General features: G+C 39.2%; 2 protein-coding genes across 7 annotated transcripts in view; one reads left to right on the forward strand and one right to left on the reverse strand.

Annotated features, from left to right (window-relative positions):
- Positions 1-27,122, reverse strand: part of CTNNA1 (catenin alpha 1) — a 153,814-nt gene that overhangs the window by 41,737 nt on the left and 84,955 nt on the right. For 3 of the 5 annotated variants that reach the window (XM_008056431.2, XM_021711541.1, XM_021711542.1), the window contains 2 exons: positions 6,329-6,409; positions 4,990-5,142 (listed from right to left, as the gene is read on the reverse strand). In XM_008056431.2, the coding sequence (XP_008054622.2) occupies positions 4,990-5,142; positions 6,329-6,409 (234 nt within the window). Of the gene's footprint in view, positions 1-4,989; positions 5,143-6,328; positions 6,410-15,676; positions 16,050-27,122 lie in introns of those variants that run through there. The other 2 variants (XM_008056430.2, XM_008056429.2) reach the window with 2 other exon arrangements.
- LRRTM2 (leucine rich repeat transmembrane neuronal 2) lies at positions 16,043-21,745 on the forward strand. 2 transcript variants are annotated; one of them, XM_008056428.2, is made up of 2 exons: positions 16,043-16,508; positions 16,845-21,745. In XM_008056428.2, exons 1-2 carry the CDS (start codon positions 16,505-16,507, stop codon positions 18,389-18,391), a joined length of 1,551 nt encoding a protein of 516 aa, XP_008054619.1. In that variant the 5' UTR covers positions 16,043-16,504; the 3' UTR covers positions 18,392-21,745. The 2 variants fall into 2 exon arrangements, with proteins under 2 accessions (XP_008054619.1, XP_021567218.1); XM_021711543.1 differs by having other exon boundaries at positions 16,070-16,508; positions 17,273-21,745.

Raw genomic sequence — 27,122 nt, forward strand, 5'->3', positions numbered from 1 at the left:
GCCGGAGCCCAGCAGGTCGAGGCTGCGGTGGCCGGGAGCGGCTACTGCACTCCAGTCTGGGCGACAGAGTGAGACTCCAACTCAAAACAAAAACAAAAAAACAAACAAACAAACAAAAAAAATGACACAAATGGAAGGGGCAGCCAATAACATGGAGAACAATGCCGGCAGCAATCTAGACAGGACAGAACATTAGACTGAAGGTAAAAAGTTTATTATACTGGATGACTGTCAAACCACAAGTGTGGCCAAACACCACCTGCACCCACAGTGATAGAAATGGACAAGATGGCACCGAGTAGCAGCGCCTACATAGGAAAAACCCGGGGCTCTGAACAACTGCGCTCAGTGGGAACCACATGTAGCCCAAAAAGCTCAAAGTATCCTGCGATACACTGGTCAGTCTCCTTCCAGAATGATGGAGGCCTTGGCTGCTCTACCCTCATCCGCTGCGCATGGAGTAGGTGTTCAGTAAGGGATAGCACTTGAACAGCAGTCACTCAGAAAAGAGTTGAGGCCAGCGATGGCTCACGTCTATATCGCCGGCACTTTGGGAGGCTGAGGTGAGAGGATTGCCTGAGCCCAAGGGTTCAAGATCAGCTTGGGCAACTTGGTGAGACCCCATCTCTACATTAAATCAAAAAATTAGCCAGGCATGGTGGCGTGTGCCTGTGATTCCAGCTACTTAGAAGGCTGAGGCGGAAGGATCGCCTGAGCATAGCAGGTCAAGGCTGCAGTGGCCAGGAGCGTTTCACTGCCCTCTAGCCTGGGTGACAGAGTGAGACTCCTACTCAAAGAAAAAAGGAGCTGGGTCAAAGAAGAGCCTCAATGTGAGCCACAATTTTAAACTTTTTAAATGTTTTAGTAGCCACCTTAAAAAAGAAGTTGAAATTAATAATGACATTTTATTTAATCACAAAATATTTCATGTAATCAATATAAAAATTATTAATAAATTACTTTACATTCATCTTCCATATCACATCCTGAAAATAAATAGGTGTGTCTCGTATACTTAAAGTACCTCTAATTCACATGGTAGCAGCAGAAAGACTGACAGGGGAGATTGTGGCTGCCCTCTCTTTACATCAGCAGAATATGTTGTCTATGGAGGGAGAGAGTTTCCCACTGCTGAAGGAGTCCAGGAAAGGCTACATGACAACAAAGAATACTCCACAGAAGGGGATTTACACACCAGAGTGAGAATCTATGATTCTACAGGGAAGAACCACTGGCTCTGGTGTGATGAGATGTACAAGATTCCCTGGGGAGAAGAGAAAACCTGACTCAGAAAAGAGAACCCCCAGGGAAAAGGAAAATTCAAAGTCAACAGCACTAGATAAGAGAAGTGGTAAATCAGAGGGGTAATGGCCATAAAAAGGAACTACATAAAGCCATGGGATACAAACCTGCCCTGTCTTACCTCTTTCATGTGGTGCTTATGGCTCTGTGGCAAGCTAAGCTGGCCTGTGTAGTCAAGCTACCTAAAAATCATGCATTCCACATACCTTCAAAGTGGGGAGGTATTACATATTATAATGATATCTATCTGGTCTTTGGCTTGGATTCCTGTGAGGAAATCTCTAAATCTCTGGAATTTCAGTTGTGTTAAGAGAGTGTCCATGGTAGGCTAACAAGATGACTCAGGACTGGGGTTTTGAGGAAAGGGGACTGGAGTTCAACTATGTCACTATTTGATCACACCTACATAATGAAACCCCAATAAGAACTCTGAACACTGAAACTCTGTGGAGTTTTCTGGTTGGTGAACACAGCAATGTAACAGGAGGTCCATTAGAAGGAGAAATAAAAACTCTGTATTGGAGACCTTTCCACACTCCACACTATCTTCATTTGGCTGATCCTGATTTGTATCGTTTATAATAAAATGTTCAATTAGCTGTTCTAGGGAATTATTGAATCTGAGGTGGGTCATGGAAATCCCCTAGAATTGTAATTGGTTGGTCAGGAGTGCAGGTAGCCTTGCAACTAGCACCTGAAGCAAGACCAATTTGGTTGAGGACCATACCCTTAACCCATGGGGTCTGAGCTAACTCATGGTGATTAATTAGCGTCAGTACCGTACTGCAGTATTTTATAGGAGAACCATTCCTCCTAGACACATCTGGCAGATTTCCGAGTGGCTGCAGAATCTGAGCTTCTCCTTTCCTGCCAGAGGTTTATCACCACAAACCACGCCCAGCTTTTATAGTAAACAGCACTCTTACTTCCCAGGGAAAATGGCAATGGCCTCTAAAACCAAAGCTGGACAGCTGACATCTAACTCTAGTTAGGAGGAAACTAATGAAAAGAAATAAAGAAGTTAAGAGATTAACAAAACACAATGAAGTATTTTATCTTTGCTCAAAACAAGTCTCTGACTAGTTCAAAGTGTTGCATTATAATGCAAAAGCGGTAGGGGAGGAGAAGCCTTGTCATTGAAGAATCAAGTTCTGCCTTGAGTCATGAATTTGAGGCTTCTGTAACACTTTAAAAACTCATTTCCTTTTCATGGACATATGCAATTACATATTCTAGCGTCTCTATTATCATAAATGTAATTTAACTGTTTGCAGAATGGAACTACAAAGCCTATGGTTATGCCTCAAGTAATGAAAAGCCATGTGTCATCTAATACACAGATAATCTGTGTGGGGGAATGATGGGGATGGAGGGCATGGAAATGGGAGAGAGGTTAGAAAGGGGTCACAATTGAGCTGTGATGGGAAACACCATCTCTAATCTCTGAGGGGCCCTTGGTTACTGATGTTCAGAATGAAACAAAATGTATAAGTTTGGGAAAATCTACTGAAGCAAGGTCTCTAGTACCTCCTGACCCAACCAGTGCTTCAGGGGAGCCAGTGAGCTCAAGTACACAGACAGCCCACACTGTTGGAGGAATGCAAGCCAGGTGAACCTAGGCAAGTTACTTAACCTCTCTAAACCCCAGTTTCTTTACCTGAAAAATTTGGAAATTACATGACCTTTGCACATAGCTGGTACACAGTAGGTGCTCAGCAAGTGTCAGTTCAGGCTGGAGAGGCTGAAGATGATGCAGCTGGCCCTAACAAAGGCTCTTCAGCTCCAGAACAGGTAAGAGCTGCCTTCTGTTTAGCTGCCATCTGAGCCCTTTACCATGCTAGTACCCAAGGGCTAGCAGTGTCCTTGCTTCCTGCCATGTAAACAAACTTTCTAATACATAGGCTACTTACAAGAGATTGGTTTCCTGAGCAGAATCTTTGTACACCTGGAGGTTATACCTTATACGGTCATGTGACTACTGTGAATAAGATTATGCTTAATGGAGACACAAAATGGAAGTCTCCCAATTTTAGTTCCAAATACCAGAATCATTAACTTGAATAGCAAACTGACCCTATGTATTCTGTACATAATTAATTCAGGTCAGAATAACACTTAAATTAATATTCAAAGAAAAACAGATATAAAACTAGTAATGTATTTTATGTGATTACTGATGTTTTCTTTGGAATTTTTTTTGGGGGGGGCTGGAGTCTCACTCCTTCGCCTATGCTGGAGTGTAGTGGCACGCTCATGGCCACCCCAGTGTCAACCTGCTGGGCTCAGGCGATCCTTCCACCTCAGACTTCCAAGTACCTGGAACTACAGGTGCTCACTACCACACACAGCTAAATTTTTCTTTCTTTCTTTTTTATATTGTAGAGACGAGGTCTCATCAAGTTGCCCAGGCTGGTCTCGAACCCGCAGACTCAGGCAACCCCCTCGCCTCGGCCTCCCAAAGTGCTGGGATTACAGATTTGAGCCATTGCACCCAGTCTGGAATATTTTTACACGATTAACCTGGCCTAATGTCACTATAAAATGTACAAGACACACATTCTACATAAAGGCCCATTTTCTGTTCTTACATAATGACCAACTTACCAAATTGTCTATGGACTATCTTTTCCAAGTATTAGATGTTCTGCATTAAGGTTACAAAATCAAGTAACTTGTATATATGCTTGTTGTGTGTCACATTCCAAAATACAGCAATAATGAATAAATTAAGTAATAACAGTTCTAGTTAGTAAAGGCAGGAGCAAACCTAACTTAAGGAAATTAAGCAACAATTCACTCTTTTCTTCTTGCTACCCTACAAACCAACCACTTACATACAGATTTTTATTATGCAAACATATCTAATTAGCAGTATGTCAGGGCTTAGTTTCTTCACTTTAAAATAAGAAGACTAGTCTCGGTCTATGTTTCAGGCATAAGGCTAAGCACTTGAAATACATTATCGATGGCTCAGCCTGTAATCTCAGCACTTTGGGAGGCTGAGGCAAGTGGATTGTCTAAGCCCACAGGTTTGAGACCTCGTCTCTACAATAAAATAAAAAAATAGCCGGGCGTGGTAGCATGTGTCTGTAGTTCCGGCTACTCAGAAGGCTGAGGCAGAAGGATTGCCAGAGCCCAGCAGGTCGACACTGGGGTGGTTGTGAGCATGCATGCCATTGCACTCCAGCCTGGGTGAAGAAGTAAGACTCCAACTCAAAAAAAAAAGAAAAAAGAAATACATTATCTCTTTTAGTCCTCAAAATAATTCCAAGATAGTTATTATTAGGATCCTCATTTTACAGACAGGAAATGGAAATTGAGAGAGGTTAGGTAACTTGCCAGGGGCAAACACATATAGTTCTAAGAGCTCTAGTTCTTAGCCACCACTGCTTTCTATATTGTCTTTTGAGTCTAGTCAGGTCATGATTTATCTTTATTTGCATTAACACCAAGTGAAGATGTTAAATTTCCAGGATACAGACCATCTATATTTAATTAGGTACATAATTCATGTAAACAGATCAAAAGGTAGTTTTGGATAGGTGTTAAGCAGTAATGAAAGACTATCATTTCATATGCATTATATATTAAGTGAGCCCCTAAATATTTTGACTGATTAAATAATGTAATTAGAACTCACCACTTCACCAAGTTACCTACAGTTAATGAAACTGCTAATACACTTACCTCAATCAATTTGTTGGCATGTTCACGGAAAACTTGGGCATACTCCTTAACTTCTTTCTCATTTCCATTCTTTGCAGCTTCGATCAATACTAAAAGTGGAACATTGGTTTCCAGGAAAGAATCTGAAACGTGGTCCATGACGGCTTTGCGGAGCTAATAATTAAATTGTAAAAATTTGATTTTATTTCTATTAAGAAGTTGGAATGCTTTTTTTCTCTCGTACGTTTAAATCTAATGGAAGTTTATGGTAGATTGGCTACACTTATATGAGAAACCCATATGTAAGTCAAGCAGTTATATAATTTGAAACACAAAAAAAATTTGATCATGGAGATAATGGTTCACACTAGTAAGTTACAGTATTTCAGCAAAAGAAACTCAGCTTTCAGACAATATCCTTTCTTCTTGGAAATTATAAAACTAAGGCTTACCTCTTAAAGGAGTAATACAAAAGCTGAAGAGAAAGCAGTTCTGGGTTGAATTGGCACATAGCCTTAGAATATATGTAATTAGCCTAACTGGCTAAATAAAAAGAGAGGGAAAAAAGATCACTTTTGGGGTTATCTAAAAGGATTAGCACACTATGAACCTTAAAATTTAAAGGTTATCTTTATAACCATTTCTAATACTACTTCACCAAAAGGAAATTGAATAAAGATATATTCTGTCTTTAATTTTTGCTTTATATCAGACATGAGCAATAAAATGTCTCTCTACTAAATAAAAATTGCCTGTATTATAACTTCTTAAGTCTTAACACATTATTATATAAAGTCAGTCTTAACTTCTTTAAAGACTGAAACTCAGTTTGATTCCAAAATGTTAATGGGGTTATTTATCATTAAACTAAGATATTCTTTACTCTGTAATTTACTAACTTAGAAAATTCTGATCCTCAAATATCTCTAAGTTACCATATTTAGAAATGGAAACACATCTCCAACAAGGATCTAAGAGAACTGCAAGTATGGAATCAGAATGCAGCAAGTCAAATAAATAACTGCAATTTCTGTCTCTACTTGTACATAGCCAATACAGCAAAATCCTTCAGGGTTGTTTTCATAGGTCCCCAGGTCACTTTAAATTGATTTTCCTACCTATACATCCCTTTCACACTAGAGTTAATTTATTCAGTCCAGCCAGTGGGACTGTATTATTCCATGTCCCCATGAGATTTTATTAGCTATTAAGAGGCTTATTAGCAACAAAACAGAGACAGCCACTTTCCTGTGAAAATCCATCCTTTCCCCCAGATATAAGCTCAGTATTTACTGGAATTTTAGTCAAAACCACACAACTGAGAACTTAGGAAAATAATCAGCACTTTTTTCCAGCTTACCTGTCTACGCAAGTCCCTCGTCTTCTTGGTCATTTTATCTATTGCAGAATTGAGTGCATCACTTCTTTCTTTACGTCCAGCCTAGATAAAAAGAAAAGGGGGAAGGGAGAAGAAATGCACATTTTAGTAATTTACAAGGAAATTTAATGATAGCCAATAGCTATATATGCTCAAGTCAACACTGAAAAAAACAATATGACTCTTTTTAGCCCAAATTTGGAAGATGTGTGTGGGGATGGAAGGGGGAAGAACTATGTTGGCTTTGTTAATAAAAACCCAACCTTACAATTCTTAGACTCCATATTATCTGATAACTGGAACTGAGGGAGTTTTGCCAAAATAAGAGAAGCCAAGAAACAAAGACATTTGCTTAAGGTTTGGCTTTTAAAAATTATATTTTAACTCAAGGTTGGGCATTCACCAATTTCACTAATGAAGCAGCTCTCCTTGAACTGCAGCAAGAACAGGTTCCACCTGATTTTGATGAACTCTAAGATTTGAAGAATGTCAAGATGTAAAAAAGCACCTGGCAATGAAACAATGTGAAACAACAAATTTCAAAACTAAGATATATCATGACTGGTCACCGTTAATAGCGTATATTAAGCAGCTCAAAGCAGAATGTTTTGTATGATTATTTCGGTCATATTATATATATGAATTTTTTTTTTAATACTAGGCTAAGCTTAATGTACTGTATTGCACAGAAAACAACATACTAACCACTCTTGGAAAGGTATGTAAATAAGCATTTCTTGTCAGGGAATAGGGGTGAGTTGAGATTTGCTGAGGCAATATTCTAAGCAGAACCAAGTAGACTAAAATAAGATGTAGTTGAAAGAAAAATGACAATTATTTTTTATCCCAGGTAGAGCTAGCTGTGTCCCTTACCTAGTAGGACATCAGGTCAGTTAAACTATTAAGTATATTAAGAGTTCATTTTCACAAAACAAATAATGGTTCTTTCTGAAAAACATGCTAGTAAATCACAGGAGAGCTACAAATAGTCAAAGGAATTTAATCCAATATTCTCCATTTTCGTGCCCTTGAGACATGTTGGTATGCCAGTATGGCAGACAAACAGCTGGGATGGGGAGATTTAGTCATATTCACTGCATGCCTTTTATGAACATTTGTTGCTCACTTTATCGCTTATCCCTTATCTGTTAAGTGGAGAAAATGCCACCTATTCTCTCAGCACCAGTCTCTATGAACTGTTAGAAGACAAAGGAGAAGGAATACTGAGGGATATAGGTTATTTAGCAAAGGACAGAAATGAGATATAACAGGGAACTTATGAACATTAAGAGTCAAAATATAAGCAATAAACTGATATGGTCACTATCACATCTAGTCAGGCCGCGTTCCTTACTCTTTCCCCCAGCACTCCTGTACAGCCAATACAATTAAGTAATCCACTAATATTAACGGGGGTAGGAGGGGAAGAGTCTCAACAAAAACTGATTCAGGTATGAAGATTTTGGCTTGCAGGAATAGACTGTGGCCATCAGTCAGAAGAGAAAACTTGAGAAGTATAATTAGTGACAATCTCAAAGATCAAAATCCCAGGATCTAAGACAAAGGTAGCAAAAACTAAATCAAAATCAAACTGACCTTATAGTTAATGCTTTAATCAGGAAAATCTCAGCACATTCCTTACATACTCAAGCACGCACTTCACGAAAAATTTCTCTAAATACACCCGTAAAGTTTGCCATTGCTCCTAGCCGCGTTTTGTTGGTGTTTGTAATAGATCATTTGTTTTGGAAGACATTTGGAAACTGAAACCCAAAGGTTGAGCTCTCAGACCTCATGAAAGCCCAATCCCTACAACCTAGAATGCCCAGCAATTTCCTCAATTTGGGTAAAAGGATTTACTGTGAAAGTTATATAAAATCAATTCCCTGAACTTGACTTTTGAGGGAATTACAGTCACACAGCAAAATTCACTTTAAGATGCAATGCAACCTGCACCATGAATCAGTTAATTCTGTCTTTGTCAAACCACCCAAAAAATCAATTTGTCTTTCTTATTATTGCAGGAAATAGAGGTTTATGCATCATTAATCAGGAGGGGGAGATTCAGGAGCAGTTATTTACTAAAGCTTTTTAGGTTATACTAAACAGACCATTTTAAAGTCAAAGCATCACTTAAAAAATACAGCCCATATAACAAGTTTAGAATTCCAATCATTTAAAATATAATAGGGATGCACACACACACACACACACTCACAACCTTTCATCAGAGGTTGATGAAAGTAGAAAAACTTGCTCATCTGGAAAACAAGATTTTACTTCTTTTGAAATGAAAGTTATGACTTTTTACTCTAGTGTTAGCTGGACAAAAATAAAGTTATTAAAACATAACATTAGGAAAGGCAACCCCGTAGCACATAACTATTGCTGGAAGTAGTGAAAAAACTTTGAAATAAGTGACCCTCAGCTTCCACCTAAGTGAGAGACTCCATTCCTCTGAGCAGAGAGACCACCCAGGTTCACTCAGTTTTGTTAGGTACAACCCTGGCTAAGCAGTGGCAAAAGAGCTAAGAAAGAAAAATAAAAGGCACATTTGAGTCTTCAATATTAGTTGAAATTAGTAATACTAGTAAATATTAGTTGAGTTGAGGAGAGGCAAAGGTGATTAGCTAAGACAGTCTCTAGCAACACAGTTTTGACTGAGATAGTGAAGGGGGCTCTCAAATCTCATCTTTATCAGAGGCATGAAAAAGCCACTCTATCTTCCTTCTGTATGGACAGACTAATTTAGATAGATTCTTTACTGAGTACCTAACTCTGCATCCACTGGATTGGATAGGACCAGCCATAATCCTCCTTTCAGGGGGTTTATCATCAGAGATGCAGTACTTTGGAGCAATACCTAGTTCAGCCATACCCAGTTAGTAGCAGGTCAGAATAGTAAGTTAAGAATGATACAGAGAACATTACATTGTAACACCTTGACTTTACTCCAACCCTTGCCAGTTTGGAAGGGATGAAAGATGTCTCGGGCATTGCTGGTAGCATGTCAAGGCACATTTTAGTTCCTAAATGATGACAAAGGTCCAAGTGAGCTGACAAAAAAACTACTCAACCTAATTGCACAAAATAAACATCATTCCACTGTGCTCCAAGGAAACAAATGTTCTAAGTTGAAGGATATATATAATCTTTTCAGGGCTCTTCTGCCACAGGATTCCTCCTCTTCTTCTAAACATTCTCCCTCGGGGAGCCTGGCAAATCCTATACTTTAATGACTACGGTCACTCAGTCATCTTTCATGATCTGGCATGCATTTTGGTTCTTCAGACATGCCATGCTCTCTTACCTGCCAAAAATACACTTCACTCTTGCTTCTAATGTCTATCCATCTTTTAGATGAGATACCCCTTCTCTTGTGGAAGTTTCCTCTGGTCAACCTCAGCCCTAAGTTCAAGTTTAGTGTTCCTCCAGAGTGCTCCCATAGCACCTCACGATTCCTTTCACAGTCCTCCTCACATCATAGCCTGGGATAATTACCTGTTGATTTGTTTGTTTCCCACTAGACATGGATGAAATGAGAAGCCACTGACCAATAAGACAGAGACACGTTTAAGTCTAAGGACTTTGTGATCTATGTGGCAAATAATCAGTCTCCTACTACCTTGTCTTTTCAAACAACCCTCTGCTTTCTATCCTCATTTTAATGTAGAGTAAAGGAGAGGTAGAGGAAGAGGGTCAAATCTGATGTTTTAACACTTAACAGTTAAGGACTATTTACAAAGCTAACAGAAAGGTCGATTAATTAGATGCAATGCTGTTCAGTCACCAGAAATGTAAACAAACAAATAAACAAATAAACAAAAAACCAAGTAAGAATAGAAATCTGGAGCCTCTTCCCTACTAAAACAATAAAGAACAGAAGAAATGAAATGGTATCTTTAGTATAAAAGGGAAAAGTTAAGGCTGCCATTAATACAATAGATGCCTTCAAATAAGCCAAGGGATGAGAAACTTTGGAAAGGAAATGATATCAAAGCTGTTGCTCACCAGCAAGAAGACTTCAGAGAAGAAAGGGAACTTTGAAGAGAATATAGAGAAAAATGTTTGAAAACTAAAAGAAGCCAGGCTTGGTGGCTCAGCCTGTAATCCCGTGCCTTTGGGAGGCTGAGGTGAGTGGATTGCCTGAGCCCGCGGGTTCGAGACCCGCCTGGGCAGCGAGACCTCATCTCTACAATAAATAAAAAAAAAAAAAAAAAATAAGCTGGGCGTGGTAGCGCACAACTGTAGTTCCGGCTACTTGGAAGGCTGAGGCGGAAGGATCGCCGGAGCCCAGCAGGTGGAGGCTGCGGTGGCCGGGAGCGGCCATGGCACTCCAGTCTGGGCGACTGAGTGAGACTCCAAGTCAAAAAAAAAAAAAAAGAAAGAAAACTAAAAGAAACTAGCATCTATTAAAGAGTCAATATGTCATCATGAATATAACTAATAGGTTTGCTGTGGGCTGGGCAAGACACTGTCATATAACAAACATTTAATGAATAACATGAGAAGCAACTTGACCCTGACTATCCCACCTGGCCTACAGATGGCTGATAGCGCAGCATAAGCTGAAGATGTGGTAAGAGTTGCTTAGCCTTATATAAAAGCACAGTAATAGCTCAATCTTAGAATACAATGGTTATATGGTCATGAATTCCCAAATTCCTTTTGAAGAACAGACATACACAGAGGGAAAAAGCAGTCACACAGAACCAATCAGCCTTGCCTCACTGTTCCCTCAAGTCTTAGCAAGCTCCTTTCAGCAGTAAGCAAGACAAGGATCAACACCTCAGCAACAGACAGAATGTAACATGCTGCTATCGACCTTTCATAATAAGAAATGATCTTGCTCTCTTTGGGCCAAAAGTTTAACAACTTTATTTGCACTGACATCACAGATTCAATTTTTTTGTTTGCCTTAGTATATATGCCACTGTCCCTCCAGTCCCAGACCTATTGTGTCACTGTCCCTCTAGTCCAGAACCTATTAAAAGGATTCTCAGAAAATGGTTTCCAAGCTTCAGCAACCAAGAGTGCTCTTATCTACACAATATACATGCAAATTAACCCCTTTAAATTTAGACAATTGGGTCAGAGAGGCCACTAAAATTGAAAACTCTTCAAGAAAGTATAAATAGATATCTTACTTCTTATTCTTAATCCTAGCCCGTGCAAACAGCTTTGAATACCACCTACATAGGCAGGAGAAAACACATCTAAATCAAAAGCTACTCAGAAATGTAGAGAGGAAGAAATCAGAAAGGACAACCCCAAACTTGGCTATACATTTTAGAATAAAAGGTGAAGCGTGTGTTACACACAGAGGAAGGTGAAAACATGAACACAATGAAGCCAATGATGAAAGAAGAATAAAAAGAGATGTTGGCCACATAAATTTCAGTCTATGCTTTAATGAAGACTTCAAGATCGTTTCTGTTAATTTTGTTTTGTTTTGTTTTGATGTCTATGATAGGAGAAATAAAGTATCTTCATGGCATAAATGCTCATCTGCCCAAATTTCTCCTATGGAAAATGTTCTCTAATTGAATGTCCAACTTGGGTGCACTGCCCCAAGATTTACTGCTGAATTACCTAGTCCTGAACACAGAATACAACTCTAGCACAAAGGAAGATGGCTGTCACATGATTCTGGCCCTGAAACCTCCCCAAAAGCAACAACTGCCAGTGCACGTCTCCAAAACTAAAAGAGTATGTCCCAAACCATGTATACTGCAACATCAAAAGAAAGATCATAAGTGTATCCACAATTGCTTTCTCAGTTGTGTTTACTAACAAGAGAACAAAGAAACTTTTAAAAATCAAACTCAGCAGAAGGCAAGGATGGAGACAAGGATCCAGGTAAAACTGGGGATTATGGAAGCCTAACGTGAACAGTCTACTTTTGAAAGGAAAGATTCCCTTCTTCAAGAAAAAAAAGCAGCAGCTAGTAAAATCAGGTAGGCCAAGTACACTAAAAAAAAACTTCCTCTAATTAAGTCTGGATACAGCATAGGCCTAAGTATATGGTTGCCAACAAACACCTAAAAAGGTTCTTAGCAGGGGGCATACTCAGACCTACAAAATCTAGGACCTCTACCCTAAAAACAGCTTTAATTTTTTGAAAAAAGCAGCAATTCAGACTGCCAGTTACAAGGTTTATTTTAACATGCTTCTCCAGAACACCTTTGGGCAACACTGGCGCTGGGGTATACACAATTTCTGGAATTGAGCATAATTAAAGAAACATTTGACTTTTTTTTAGTGTAAAGCACATATCAAGCTCCCTCTCTACCACAAAAGAATAAAAAAATTCATGAATATATCTATACATTTGCTTCTCTAAGTAGGGAAGTAACTCCTTCAATGAGTAATATATATAGTATCAAAAGCAAACTCATGCGGAAGGGTGCCGACAACTATAAGCCATCTGAGTCCCACTGTTTAACTCACTTAATTTACTTAAAACCATTTACAGAGAGGAGAGACAGGTTAGATTTTACTTCTCCTTTGCCTTATCATGAACATCTAAAGCAGTAAAAACTGAATCAGATCGTAAGAACAGTACCTTCCAGAAGTAGTACTATTACTTTAATTAGGTCAAAGGTATACATATGCAGAAGAAAGCTGCTCTAAAATGAAACCAAGAAAAAAATTTAGTTCAGAAAGAATAGGGGCATCTAAATTTAGTCTCTTTTTTGTGAGTCAGGGTCTCACTGCGTTGCCCAGGCTGGAATACAGTGGCACAATCACAGATCACCACAGGTTCGACCTCCTGGGCTCAGGTGATCCTTCCACTTCAGCCACCAGAGTAGCTGGGCGTGTGCCACCACACCCAGCTAATTTTTTGAAGAGGTCTTGCTATATGCCCAGTCTGGTCTTGGTCTCTCAGGTTCAAGCAATCCTCCTGCGTGGGTCTACTAAAGTGTTGGCATTACAGGTGTGAGTCACAATTCCCGGGCTATTTAGCTCTTTTAGCTAAAGAAAGACAAAGATTTTTTAAAGATACAAAATTTCATCAATGAGCACTTTGTATTCCATCAGTTTTAAGGCAAACACAATGTCTTCTTTGGTTTCACAGCCTGATCCTTTTGAATCCAAAGAGTGGGCAGATGAGCAAGGTGGCTGGTGACCTGAAGGAGCTGTGCCCTCTGGGCACTGTATTACAGTAAGCATCCCTGCCCACCTCTTCAGAGGCAATTGAAGGATAATTACCCTCCTCGACTGCACTGGTGCTTTTCTGAGCAATTTTTATTGCCCACGAATTCGTTACAACAGTACCAGCATAATATAATTTAAATGGTTTTCATTTCTTAGCAGTATATGAGAAGCAGGCCAAGCAGACTAAGAACCAAGGGTTTAAAGGGAAGGAGATGCTTTTCCTTCTAAATTTTCACATACAACTCATTCCTAATCATGGTTGCTCTAATCCAATTGACTTAAATTATTTTCTCCCCATGGAACTAAAGTGGTTACTTGAGAGAGGAATTTAATCCAACTTCTTCTATTGCAAGGCAAAGGTTTTTTCATCAGGGGGTAGCTGACTTCAATAAGGGCATTTATGACATCCCAAGGACATCTTTTCAATTAAAAAAAAAAAAGTTAAAAAGATCCCCTCTATGAGACTCCTCTACCCAGAACATTTGGGGACAAGTTCCTGTAGAACAGTATTTCTGACACACAGAGACACAGATCTTGTAGGAATCAGATTAAACCTTATCCACAGAAAATGAAACAAGCAACAAAATTTCACAAGCCTGTTTGTGGACCCAAGTTAAGAATTTCTAGCCTAAAGCGTGAAACTATAGGATCTACCCTACAAGAGAGACACTATAAGTCCTCAAGGTCCGAGGAGGAATGGCACCCCTGGGAGTCTAACACAGGACAAGTCTCCCTCCCTTCCTTAACCAGCACAACAGAACACAAGTGCAGGTTTGTACCTAAAGATTCGAGATTCTATTCATTGGCAACCTTGGCTTGGAGATTTCCCTACTGCCTACCAAACTGTCTGAGAACCACCCTGCAGTCAGACGCTACATGTCTAATCTTCTTTCCTCCTCCTCTCCCTTCACAGGTGTCAGACCTGCCCTGTGGTCTGAAAATACTGCTGGACCTCAGGGTATTCCTGCTGCCTTCTCTCCCTCTGTACTTCCCAGGCATTTTCCCCAATAAAATTCACGTACTTTTCATCCTACCTTGGGGTCACTTCTAGGAGGACTCAAACGACATACCTGCATTGCTGCAGTTTTCACAGTACCTTACACAGGGAGATGATGGAAGGGACCTTGGAACCTTAACAGTTCTCACTCCACTATCACATTATAACAGAATAATTTTACCCAAGACAATCTCTTTTTAAACTTGCCTAGTAGAATAAAACCCTAGGAAGCCAATAGGGCAATGCTGCTCTTGTTTCACAGACATCATCAGTCGTTTTGAGATTTCTGCCCTCAGGTCTGAGACAAGACCCACTAATGGTAAAGTGCCAATGATAGAAACAGGTATGCTGGGTCAAATCAGTAAGGCAAGATATGTAAAAGGCCTTACCTTTTGACAAGATCTGAAAATATAGCACTAACTCATGCTAGAAGCATCTTTTGCATTTATATAACTCCAAACACGGAGCTATATATCCATAAACGAGGTCTAAAAAGTGATGACACTACTTGACAGGGAGAAACTAGAGTTAGGTCAAGCAAAAACAAATGAAAGGAAAAACCCTATTCCAAAGTATGAACAGGATATTCATATCTTGTATTCACAAGGCAGATTCCACACAGTATGAGACTCAAAGTGAGTTCTAATGTGTGCCAGTAGCAAATGCTCTATTATTTCAGCATCATAACCCCCATCTCAGTACCAGTTTTAGCTTTTTGTTGAGTAGGTGCGAATCTGAGGTAAATATAAGGGACCATGTCAGAATCCAGTCATGCTGTATCACTTGTCCTAAAACATCTCTGCTCCACAGTGAACACTTAGGGCATGTGTTTTAAAATGACTGCAACAACCTGTCCTGTCCTCCCAGTAGGACATCCAAAGATCAGCATTATTTCTTAATCCACCTGATGATAAAACACTGTTAAAGGAGAAGGAGAAATCTTTTTAACTAGTTTCTCTTAAATTCTTACAGAAAAAAATAACCATATGCTTTGTTTTGCAAGCCCCTCCCCTTCATTCCTGGTTTATGATATTAAGCTCTAAATGACAAAGAAGCCAAGTCCACTTAGTTATTCAACACATCTAAAGCAAATCATAGTCATACTTCAATCTTAACCAAGCATGACAACAAAGCAATTTGAGTAGCTTTCCAAACTACCAAAGCAGCAGCACTACCTTGCATAGGCTGGTGTTAAATCAGCACTTCATAAATCGTGCAGGCTTCTGCCCACTTAGATGATCCCTCTATGCAGAATCGGCAGTTTAACACTGGCTCTCACAAGCATTAAAAATCATCACTCTGCTAACCCAACTCACTGTTCAGATGGGTCTCCTTGAATGCAGCCTTTATTACAACCTCACTGCTGCTTCCTACACTGAAGGAATAGCATGTTTTTTAAGAGTTCTTCTTTCTTGCATTATTATAATCAGGGGGTCTTACACCGACCCCGATGCTGTTACAAAGCACAGTGCTTTATAACAGTAAAGCTTCTGGAAAACCCAAACAAAAGACACGTCATCCGGTGACGTCAGCCTATATACAGTTCTGTGTGGTCGCAGCACATAAGCAAATCCATTCTTGTGCCGATTCTCGGAAAAGCTTTTCAGTAAATGCACTCATGCTGCTCCAGGAGCTCTTCTCTGCAACAAGCCGCCCATCTGCCATCAACAAGTTAAGACAGAGAGAACTAACGGCTGCGGAAAGGAGAGACTGAAGCTTTGATTAACCAGCCGAGCAGTTAAGGGAAGAGAAATTTAATAACTTATATTCAAAACTGATTTAGAGGATCACAGCAGTCACAGAAAATGAAACCAACGCTTTCCAGAGGAATATCCTAAGGAAAAAAAACAACTTACCCTGGTGGATTCAATTTTACTCAGAAAGCCTCGGACACAGAAAACAGGAAACTGGTCAAAGGCTCCTACATGTTAGAGCCTTTTACAGACTCACTGCGTTGAGTCTAACAACCGCGACTGAATGCAGCCTCCAATGTGCTCAGAAGAATGGGTAAGTCTGTGCATTTATATGTCTTGTACAGCCAACAAAGAATCATGCTTTTAAAATAAGCCACTGTTTTATGAGGGAAATCACCATCATATTTTTGGGTTTTGAGGTTTAGGTAAAAGCATATATCGCTGATGACAGGGACATGTTTTATCTTCTTTTTAAATGGTTTAAATTTGTTTCAGTCATGGCAACAAGATTAATTTTTCTGCAGTAAATGGAAAATAAGTTATATGCAGTGAAATCTTTCGCCATACTGTTATGTTGTTTTTTAAATAGCCCATATGTTCTGCTGAAAAATCTCCTATCTTCTTGTTTTCCTTAAATTATATTCTGCAGGCTTACATTTCAAGTGGCCATTAGGGGCCCCTATGCTGGCAGCAATATATGCAATGAGTATGGTTTTAAAAATGCTGCCTGCCCTGGGTATGGCGTGTCCACCCAAATGCCGCTGCGAGAAGCTGCTCTTCTACTGCGACTCTCAGGGCTTCCACTCAGTGCCAAACGCCACAGACAAGGGCTCCCTGGGCCTGTCCCTGAGGCACAATCACATCACAGAGCTTGAAAGAGATCAATTTGCCAGCTTCAGTCAACTTACCTGGCTCCACTTAGATCACAATCAAATTTCAACAGTAAAAGAAGATGCTTTTCAAGGACTATATAAACTTAAGGAATTAATCTTAAGTTCCAACAAAATATTTTATTTGCCAAACACAACTTTTACCCAACTGATTAACCTGCAAAATTTGGACCTGTCTTTTAATCAGCTGTCATCTCTGCACCCAGAGCTCTTCTATGGACTTCGGAAACTGCAGACCTTGCATTTACGTTCCAACTCCCTGCGGACTATCCCAGTACGCCTGTTCTGGGACTGTCGTAGTCTGGAGTTTCTGGATATGAGCACAAACCGTTTGCGAAGTTTGGCTCGCAATGGATTTGCAGGATTAATCAAACTGAGAGAGCTTCACCTAGAGCACAACCAGCTGACGAAGATTAATTTTGCTCATTTCCTACGGCTAAGCAGTCTGCACACGCTCTTCTTACAATGGAACAAAATTAGCAACTTGACGTGTGGGATGGAGTGGACCTGGGGCACTTTAGAAAAGCTAGATCTGACTGGAAATGAAATCAAAGCCATCGACTTGACAGTGTTTGAAACGATGCCTAATCTTAAAATACTCCTCATGGATAACAACAAGTTAAACAGTCTGGATTCCAAGATCTTAAACTCCCTGAGGTCCCTCACAACCGTTGGCCTCTCTGGCAATCTGTGGGAATGCAGTGCCCGAATATGTGCTCTGGCCTCCTGGCTGGGCAGTTTCCAAGGTCGGTGGGAGCATTCCATCCTATGCCACAGTCCTGACCACACCCAAGGAGAGGATATTCTAGATGCAGTCCATGGATTTCAGCTCTGCTGGAATTTATCTACCACTGTCACTGCCATAGCTACAACTTACAAAGATCCGACCACCGAATATACAAAAAGAATAAGCTCATCAAGTTACCATGTGGGAGACAAAGAAATCCCAACTACTGCAGGCATAGCAGTTACTACCGAGGAACACTTTCCTGAACCAGACAATGCCATTTTCACTCAACGGGTAATTACGGGAACAATGGCTTTATTGTTTTCTTTCTTTTTTATTATTTTTATAGTGTTCATCTCCAGGAAGTGCTGCCCTCCCACTTTAAGAAGAATTAGGCAGTGCTCAATGATTCAGAACCACAGGCAGCTCCGATCCCAAACACGACTCCATATGTCAAACATGTCAGACCAAGGACCGTATAATGAATATGAACCCACCCATGAAGGACCCTTCATCATCATTAATGGTTATGGACAGTGCAAGTGTCAGCAGCTGCCATACAAAGAATGTGAAGTATAAAATCTACCCATCATCAAAAATCACATCAGATAAGTAACCTATTTTACATAGTAGAGGCTAAATACATATCTAATTTTTACCAATGGTGACATTAAGCCTAATTTTCCAAACTAAGTGGAGACTTAGTTTTTGAAGTGTTGAAGTATTTTTAATTTTTTAAATGAAACCATATTTTAAGTGTTAAATGAAGCAATGGTCACATTAATTTGCACTCCTGTTGGAAAGTCTAAAAATGCTTACTTCAAAATAAGACATTTCATGTATGTAATTATATACTATCATGTGTAAACATTTACACCAAGGTCTCCATATGCTATTTTTTTCTACTGAAAACAATTTGGAAAGAAGCTATTGAGCAGAAACAGATATGGATCAATACCTGTTTGATCACTGCTCTCCATCCCATGTACCACACTGTCTTGCGGCTTAAAATGAGATTTAGTAAAGTTCTCTTGTATGATAATTTGGTATTTACTCAAATCTTCCATCTACAGCCAGTATGAAAAGTAGAATTTCATGTATGCTGAAGATTGGTAAATATAAACACTCCTCTTTCAGAGTTTTTGCCTGGGTTAGTAGATAATATCAAAGTCCACATGAAATCAGAACCCTTTATGTTATTCTAACAAGATGAATGACTCTTTAATATATTTAAACAATGAATCCAAGTGATTGTGAAAAGATCTCATTACAATGAAATCAATACTAAGTAATTACACCAACTTCTTATCATACACTTCTAGTTTGACTTATAATGAACATGTTGATTTTTGTGACATTTAGGCAACTGTTTGAAACTATTTGTAAATTGCCATTTTACTAATTAATTTACTAAATTCTAGATTTACATTTTTATTTGGAAAAAAATTAGAAATTATTTTAGAGAGAAGAGAGATAAGTTAAGTCAATTTAACAATCCTGACAGCTCTCTCTGATTTAAAAGCACACACACAAACTCACACACAACACACTCTCTCCCAACTGTCATGATCAAAGATGCTTTGACAAAGGGGTTGAATTGAACGTTTTTTCTTCTGTCTTTTCCTAATCCTCAAACCTCAAAGAGTCAAATTAAAAATAATTGGCTAACAACAGGCATAACACCAATTCCTGTTACAGTATAAAGGATCCATGAAAAAAATCACTTTCTAAATATTATATACTAAATTTTGATCTTTTAATAAAGATACACATTCACATTTAAGTGTAGTTCCTTCTAAGTGAAGGGAACCAACCACATATTACTGAGGTGAGCCTTATGGTAGAAAAACTCGACATGCCTATGCAGTCACACAGTGGCAACTCAAAGGCAGCGCGAAAGTAAGAGAATGAAAAGGAAAGGCAGATTTTGAAATCTGACTCTCAGGTTAGCTGAAGTTACAAGGCAGCCAAGAATGATTATACACAATCTGCACCAAACAGTGCAAGGCCCCGGGACCTGCCACTAAAAGGGCGGGGAGAAAGGGAGGTTTTACGGTGTAAATATAAATATTACATAATTAACAAATGATAAAGATGCCACATTTTCTTTGCAGAAAAAAATCACAGGTGTTCAGTTTCTTCAGTTATGATTTCTACAGAAAAACTGTAACATATTTGGGACTTAGCTGCAAGTTAACCATTCACACAGGATTTTTCCATAAACAAGGTTCCATATATTCGAAAAAATGAGAGCACTAACTTGATTTTGGAAAAATGGGTTTTTATAACTGCCATTTATGGTATTAGAAAAAAGGAAACCATAGAGAAAATCACTACTATAAAAAAAAGTTCTCTTTTTCTTAATATGAACATTAACACGATATCCGTCATTCAGGACATTTTCTTCCCAAAATTGAAACATGTTCAGACTATAGATTAATCCATGAGATTTAATCATAATTTTTCTTCTTTAATACTAAGAGACAGGTACCTCAGTACCCTTCACCTGACATGTCTAAGCAAAAAACAGAGATCACAAATTACAGTAAAAATGTGCTTTCGATCTATTTTAAGGTAGGTAGATTAGTTTGTCAAAGTCTCAGCCCAGGTCAGTTCAGTTGATCTTGAGCTGTGAACGTTTCTGCTCTTGTTAAACAAGACCCTGGGCTTGTCTGGGCAGAGACAGAAGCTGATTTTACAGTACAGAGAACAGTGTACTACACTTCCCCACAGAGGGGATGGATTAGAAGCCCCTATTAAAAATGAGAGCTCTAGGAACTAAACTTTACCAACCCATTTACCAGGGTGATCACAGCTATTTGTCAGGTGACAGCTTGGTCACAACACAACTGTGTCCTGAGTACGTAAGATTCCATCAGCTCTAAAGGACAGTGAAGGAAGGAGTGTTTTCCAGAATTTCAAACCACAACCAAAAATTAAAACTCAAACTGTGGGGAGATATCTCCTCCTCTGGTTGGGAATCCTCATCACATCAATCCTAAAGAGCCGTCAACTGGCAAAATCTTTAATATATGTAGAAAAGTAAATTGGAAGAGCAAGCCATTTAATAATTCGGGGAAACAGCATGGCCAAGGCCAGTGAGTTATACTTTCCAGTAGAAAAATAATTGAATTTTTTTTGTCCTCCATTTTTTTTTTTTGGTAATGCTCTCTGAGAAAAGTGAATGGCAGTGCCAAATAAGTATTTTCTGTTCTCACTTAAAGCACAAACTTCCCTTTTTAAATGTCTATAGAAGGTAGGAGTCCTTTTAATTTTTGTCTGTTTGTGTTTTGGAATCTGCTAGCAGAGGTTTGAAGATGAGACTGTCAGTCATCTGTGCTTTCTTTACCAAATGGCTAGGGTGGAACAGCATCACAGCAATACTGCAGATCCTGGTAACACAATGGTAGGGCTTTTGTTTTTTCGTGGGGTTTTATCCTCCTCACCCCACCCCCATTTCCAAGATTAGAGGAAAATGACCATCAGGAACCAAAAACATGATTAATCTCTCTAGAAAAAGGAATGCTAAATAAGACTATGATACCGTAACTACCTAGAAATCAAGAACTAGTTTGGAATCATTTACATGCATTTCTGTAGCTTGCCAGGGATTTCAATCACCTTTCTGAAAAAAGAGTGGGCTGATAAATGTGCAAATCCACACACAACTCTGAGAATACCTACTGCCAACATAAAAAAGCAAAGATACTAATTTTTTAAAGCCAAAAATCTGTACTAACACATGTAATTTCTTAATGTGCCTAAGTTAATTTTTGTACCAATTCAATGAATGGAATTGATTGAACTTCCCAACTCTACTAATTATTAAAATCCATCTGCTTATTCTAATGCTAGTCAGCAAGAGCTAGACTCCATCTTTCCAATAAAAATGAGCCCTTATGTAGCACTAGGTCTGAATCCTAAAATTAAAAATATATATATATATATATATATATATATGATTTTTCTAAGGCATACTTCCTACACACAGCTATCAGGGGAAAAAGCTATCAATGTTCTATTCTCTCTCTGAAGTGTGGTTATCAATACAGCATTTTTTAAAGAATATTTTGACAGCTGAGTACATGATCATTTTCCTAATACAGCAATACAATGACAGACCTATCTCAAGTCTGTTTTGGGACATACTTTTCATATCTTATTGGTTAAAGCCCTCGAGCCAGAAAAAGACAAAGGACAATAAGGCCCATCCATAGCTAATTAAATTTTTCTCTATCTAACCTGGGGTAAAACTCATAGTACTTGAATAAGGCCAAAAACAAACAGAAAATGACTGTTTTAAGATTTCGTTCTGCTATTGTAAACATTTGGAAACTCCTGCAATTCCTTCAACTAACCTTTTCTTCCTTGGTGATTAAAAAAAAATCTGATATATAGAATGTCTGGTGAACCTTCCTATCAACACTGAGATTGCAAACTCAAAGTACAGTCCAAACACATTGCGTTCCATCACCTTCAAGAGCCATTTGGTGGGGGGAGGTGGGCAGATGGGTAGGGAGTGGGAAGAAAATATTATCAGGCAGGGGGTCTTGGGAGGGGGGAGGGTAATATAAAGTGCAGTGTATAGGAAAGTTTTGTTATTAAAATTGTGTATACCGTAAAAAGTGAATGCCTCTTTTTTTAACTTGTCCTTGATAATATATCAGTTTTGACATGTCAAACTTGAAAAGTCATTTGTGACAGATACAGAAAGCTTAAATGAACAGTTGTTTTGTACATGTTCCTCTACGATGCCAAATGTGTCAGCTGAAAAAAAGGGGAGCTAATCATCACCTGTCTTCATTCAAAGAGAGGCACAGCTAGGCTATAAAGAAAGTAAAGGTAAAGCAGGGGGTGGGTGCCTAAAAAGTCATCATGCAGTGATGACAGAAACTGCTCTGCCACACCCCCTACCAAGTAAACAAACAGCTGATCCAGGCTCACAGGGCCTAGGGCTGGCTGTCCCTCTCCCTATCCTCCCCTAGAGTGAACTACCATCACAAACTGAAGAGCTTCAAAAGGCACCCAATTGTCTCTACCTAGCAAACAGTGACTTGACCTCTACCTTGAGGGTTAGTTGAGGTAGATCCCAGCAGTATCTTGCACATCACTCCTAGGAGGGAGGTCTACAGGGGCTGGAACACTGGGACCGTTAGGATTCCTGCATTATCTACTCTACTCAGGATGTCAGTTCAGTGAGTACAGATGGGAAAAGGGAGGGAAGATGTTTAACTACAGTTGAACCTTAAACAATGTGGGGTGCCAAACTCCCCATACCCCACACAGTTGAATTCTCCAAAAACTTAACTACTAATAACCTACTGTTGATCGAAAACTTTACCAATAACATAGTCAATTAACACATATGTTGTATATGTATTATATACTGTAGTCTTACAATAAAGCAAGCTAGAGAAAATAAAATGTTATTAAGAAAATCATAAAGAAGTGAAAACATATTTACTATTCATTAAGTGGAAGTGAATCATCATAAAAATCTTCACCCTTGTCGTTGTCCACGTTGAATATGCTGAGGAGGAGGATGAAGAGAAGGGGTTGGTCTTGCTGATTCAGGGGTAGCAGACATGGAAGGAAACTCACATATAAGTAGACCCCTGCAATTCAAACCCATGTTGTTCAAGGGTCAACTGTAATGTCCTACAGTTGGCACAGATAAACACCCTCAGGACAGGATGCTACACGAGGGCAGCACTGGGGCAGAAACCGCTCTAACCTCCAGGAGCTGCCGGCCAAGAGAGTGTTATACTTGCCAGGATGCCATTACTGTTTTTCTAGCCCTCTCAGCAGCACAGTAAGACCAAATAGGGGAATAAACAAGGCCACTCTTTTTCCAAGTGTCCTGGGATGCTGCGATCAGAGAGTGTTCATATCAGAAATTTCAGCAGTAACTAGGGCAAAGATAGGAAGCACAGCACACAAATACACACTTTTACTGTCAAACTCATCTATATGCACTAGAGGGCATAGGTGATGGTGGTTTTAAATGCACAAAAGGAACTAATTCTTGTACTTGATAGAGTTAAAAACAGAGCTTATTAACATAATTCTTGTACATTTTAATCTTGAAAATTCCATGTAAAGCTACATCTGATTTCTTTATTGGTTATTTTAATTAATTTTGCATGTATGCCACAGCATTCTCAGGTTTCTATTCAAGTATATAATAGATTTCTTCAAGGTCTGTTTAAAAAGATTTCCCCCACCTTCTTTAAATATATCTAACCAGCTGGGTACTCAAGCCTACCTTAGAGAGACAAAATGTACTACAAATTTTCTTTTACTAAGAGAGAAGGGAAACAGGTGAAAAGCATAGCAATTCCAAACGTTTCTCCTTAGCATGAATTTAACCTTCCTCCTTACTAGCTGCTGTTTTGGGACTACTGTTAAGGCATACATCTTGAACTTCCACTATCTGAAAGGGACAGTAAAGTGCAAGAAATCTCTAAAGTACAATGAGGCAACCTGTCCTGCAAAACCCACAAACTAAAACACTACCCTCTAAACACGAGAAGCTTGAGGCTGCAAAGCCCAGCCCAGGTCTCTAGCTAAAAATCAAGCATGAAGGCACACTTGGGAACAACAGAGGTCAATGGCTCATCCCTCACTTGGGAACAAGATTTGTAAACTGCAGTCCCAGAGACAACTCCCAAAACCTTTTGAAAGCTTTCATCAAGAGACTTTAGCAGAAATCATGCAGAAGAGACATTAAAATGTAATAGTTAAACATTAACTTTACTGAATATCCATTCACAATTGTGTGTAGAGCCCAAGAACACCACCTTTAGGCCCTGGTATTTGTACCCCCCAAAAAAATTACAAAATCTCCAGGTTGTTTTTTCTGGAAAATCATCAGACAAAAACTCTACCGTCATTTATAAACTCTACAGTCTTTTATATTAGCCCACCTGTTCCATCATCATGACGGTCAAAAAAAGTTCTTGTGATAAACAAAAACATTTCCCATTGCCTAGCTGTCATATACATGGAGGGCAACTGCTCAGCACCCAAAACCGCTGAAAACCATATACTTATCATTTACATATGACCTACTTCTATAGATCAAGAAAACTGAGAATAATGCATTCTTATGTGTAATATAGTTGAAATAGAGATATAAAAAAAAGTGGGGACTCTTAACCCCAAATGACCCAGGTTATGTTTCAGAGGATACTTGAACCTCTTGAAATTGTAATTTAATACTGTGTGTGATTCCAGGGATTTCACCAGACCCTGATGGGTTTTATTAAATCACAAAAAAGGGTTAGGAAGCCTTAAAAGAACAATGAAATAGTTACTTCTAGTGTATATGAATCTGGCCCTGATCTTTCTGGTGGCCAAGGCAAAAATTAAAGCCAACAGATTTTCATTTGCTAAAGCATCACGCTGATTTATCTGGGGGGAGAGGCACATAAGTGCAAAAGTCTGTGAATTATTTATAAAATGAAGCCTGCTGTAGGAACAATAAGGAAACATGACAGACTGTACCTCTAAAGAGGCTTTGGAGAATAGGCAAAGTCGCTCTTTTTTTTTTGAGTTGTAGTCTCACTCTGTCACCTAGGCTGGAGTGCCATGGTACACTCACGGCCAATCCACTGTCAACCTGCTAGCCTCCGGCGATCCTTCCGCCTCAGCCTTCCAAGTAGCCGGAATTACAGGCATGTGCTACCATGCCCAGCTGATTTTTTGATTTATTGTAGAGATGAGGTCTCGCCGCCCAGGCGGGTCTCGAACCCGCGGGCTCAGGCAATCCACTCACCTCAGCCTCCCAAAGGCGCGGAATTACAGGCTGAGCCACAGAGCCCGGCTTAAAACTCATTCTTACAGGTATTAGAAGACCACCCATATTTTCAACAGAAGAAAGTAAATAGCACAGCAGGTAGGAGGCTGCTCCATACTTGGACCTGTGACTCTAGATAAGTCCTTTGACTTCTGTGTACCTTGGGTCCTTCACTCCTAAAACAGAATTAACAGCAGTAAGAACCATAGGGGGATTTATTCATGTGAAGTCCTGAGGCTAGCATATAGGAGATGCTAAAAAATGTTTACTATTTTAATAGCAACATTTGGAGAACTAAATGCTATAGATCCATGAAATAGAAAACATAGTCACATTAAAGACATGTTAGATTTATGCGTTGCTTTCTAAAACTCCCTACTTTCTAGTCTTTTTTCTCTTACTAAGTCAATGAGCAGTATTCAGAAATGAAGACTGATAATTAGTTAGAGGTTTCAATAAGACTCAACAGCCTGGTTAAACTTTTAAATCTAATATTGATGTAAAACTGACCATATTGTCTCACAGTCAAGTAATCTGCTTTATAAAACGCATGATATTAGATTTGATATTGCTCTGGTTTTGCTTTATTAATCAAGGCTAAAGTTCTAAAGGTTTAAAATCCCTGATTCCAAAATTCTTTGAGTAAAGTAGTTACTTAAAATCAAGTGATGCAATTTCCTTGCTCAAAAAAATTATATAGAACAACACATACTACCTACTATCAAAAAAGGATACTATTTTTTCAAAAGAAATAAATAATATCATTGATGTCTCAGCTTCTGACAATTGCATTTTCAGACAAAACACGGTGGAGAATTAAGGATAGTATGTTCCTTTTTGCTTAAAAAAAATGTACTTTAATCTATCACATCTAACAGCTCTTTCCAATCGTGGTAGATTTGGTTCCAAGGCAGAATTGCCAGGAGAAGTATAAGAATTTAAAAACACAAAGATAACTTGTTAGTCCAGTGCACACAGGAGGGTATCCTGCGTGATAGCTGGATAGTGATCCTCTATATTACCAAAATCCCTATTCAGCATAAAGCTTGCTCAGAATTAATCTATCTGAATGAAATACACACATTCAGTCTACTGAGAATTTATCAAATCTTATGGCCCAGGTTTTTCCTTTTTTTTTTTGAGTTGGAGTCTCACTGTGTCACCCAGACTGGAGTGCAGTGGCACACTCCTGGCCACCGCAACCTCGACCTGCTGGGCTCCGGCGATCCTTTCGCCTCAGCCTTCCAAATAGCTGGAACTACAGGCAGACACTACCACGCCCAACTAATTTTTTTTTTTAATTGTAGAAATGAGGGCTCGCCAAATTGCCCAGGCGAGTCTCGAACCCATGGGCTCAGGCAATTCGCTCACCTAGGTCTCCCAAAGCACTGGATTACAGGCTGAGCCACCGAGCCTGGTTGGCCCAGGTTTTTCCAGTCAAGAACTTCTTTCTTGGCATTATCTTTCCAAGAACATGACCCAGTTTATCCAGCAAGAAAACCACTGTATCTC

The sequence above is a fragment of the Carlito syrichta genome, unplaced genomic scaffold, assembly GCF_000164805.1.
Source record: "Carlito syrichta isolate Samal-C Ts95f unplaced genomic scaffold, Tarsius_syrichta-2.0.1 Scaffold302355, whole genome shotgun sequence".
Taxonomy (NCBI): domain Eukaryota; kingdom Metazoa; phylum Chordata; class Mammalia; order Primates; family Tarsiidae; genus Carlito; species Carlito syrichta.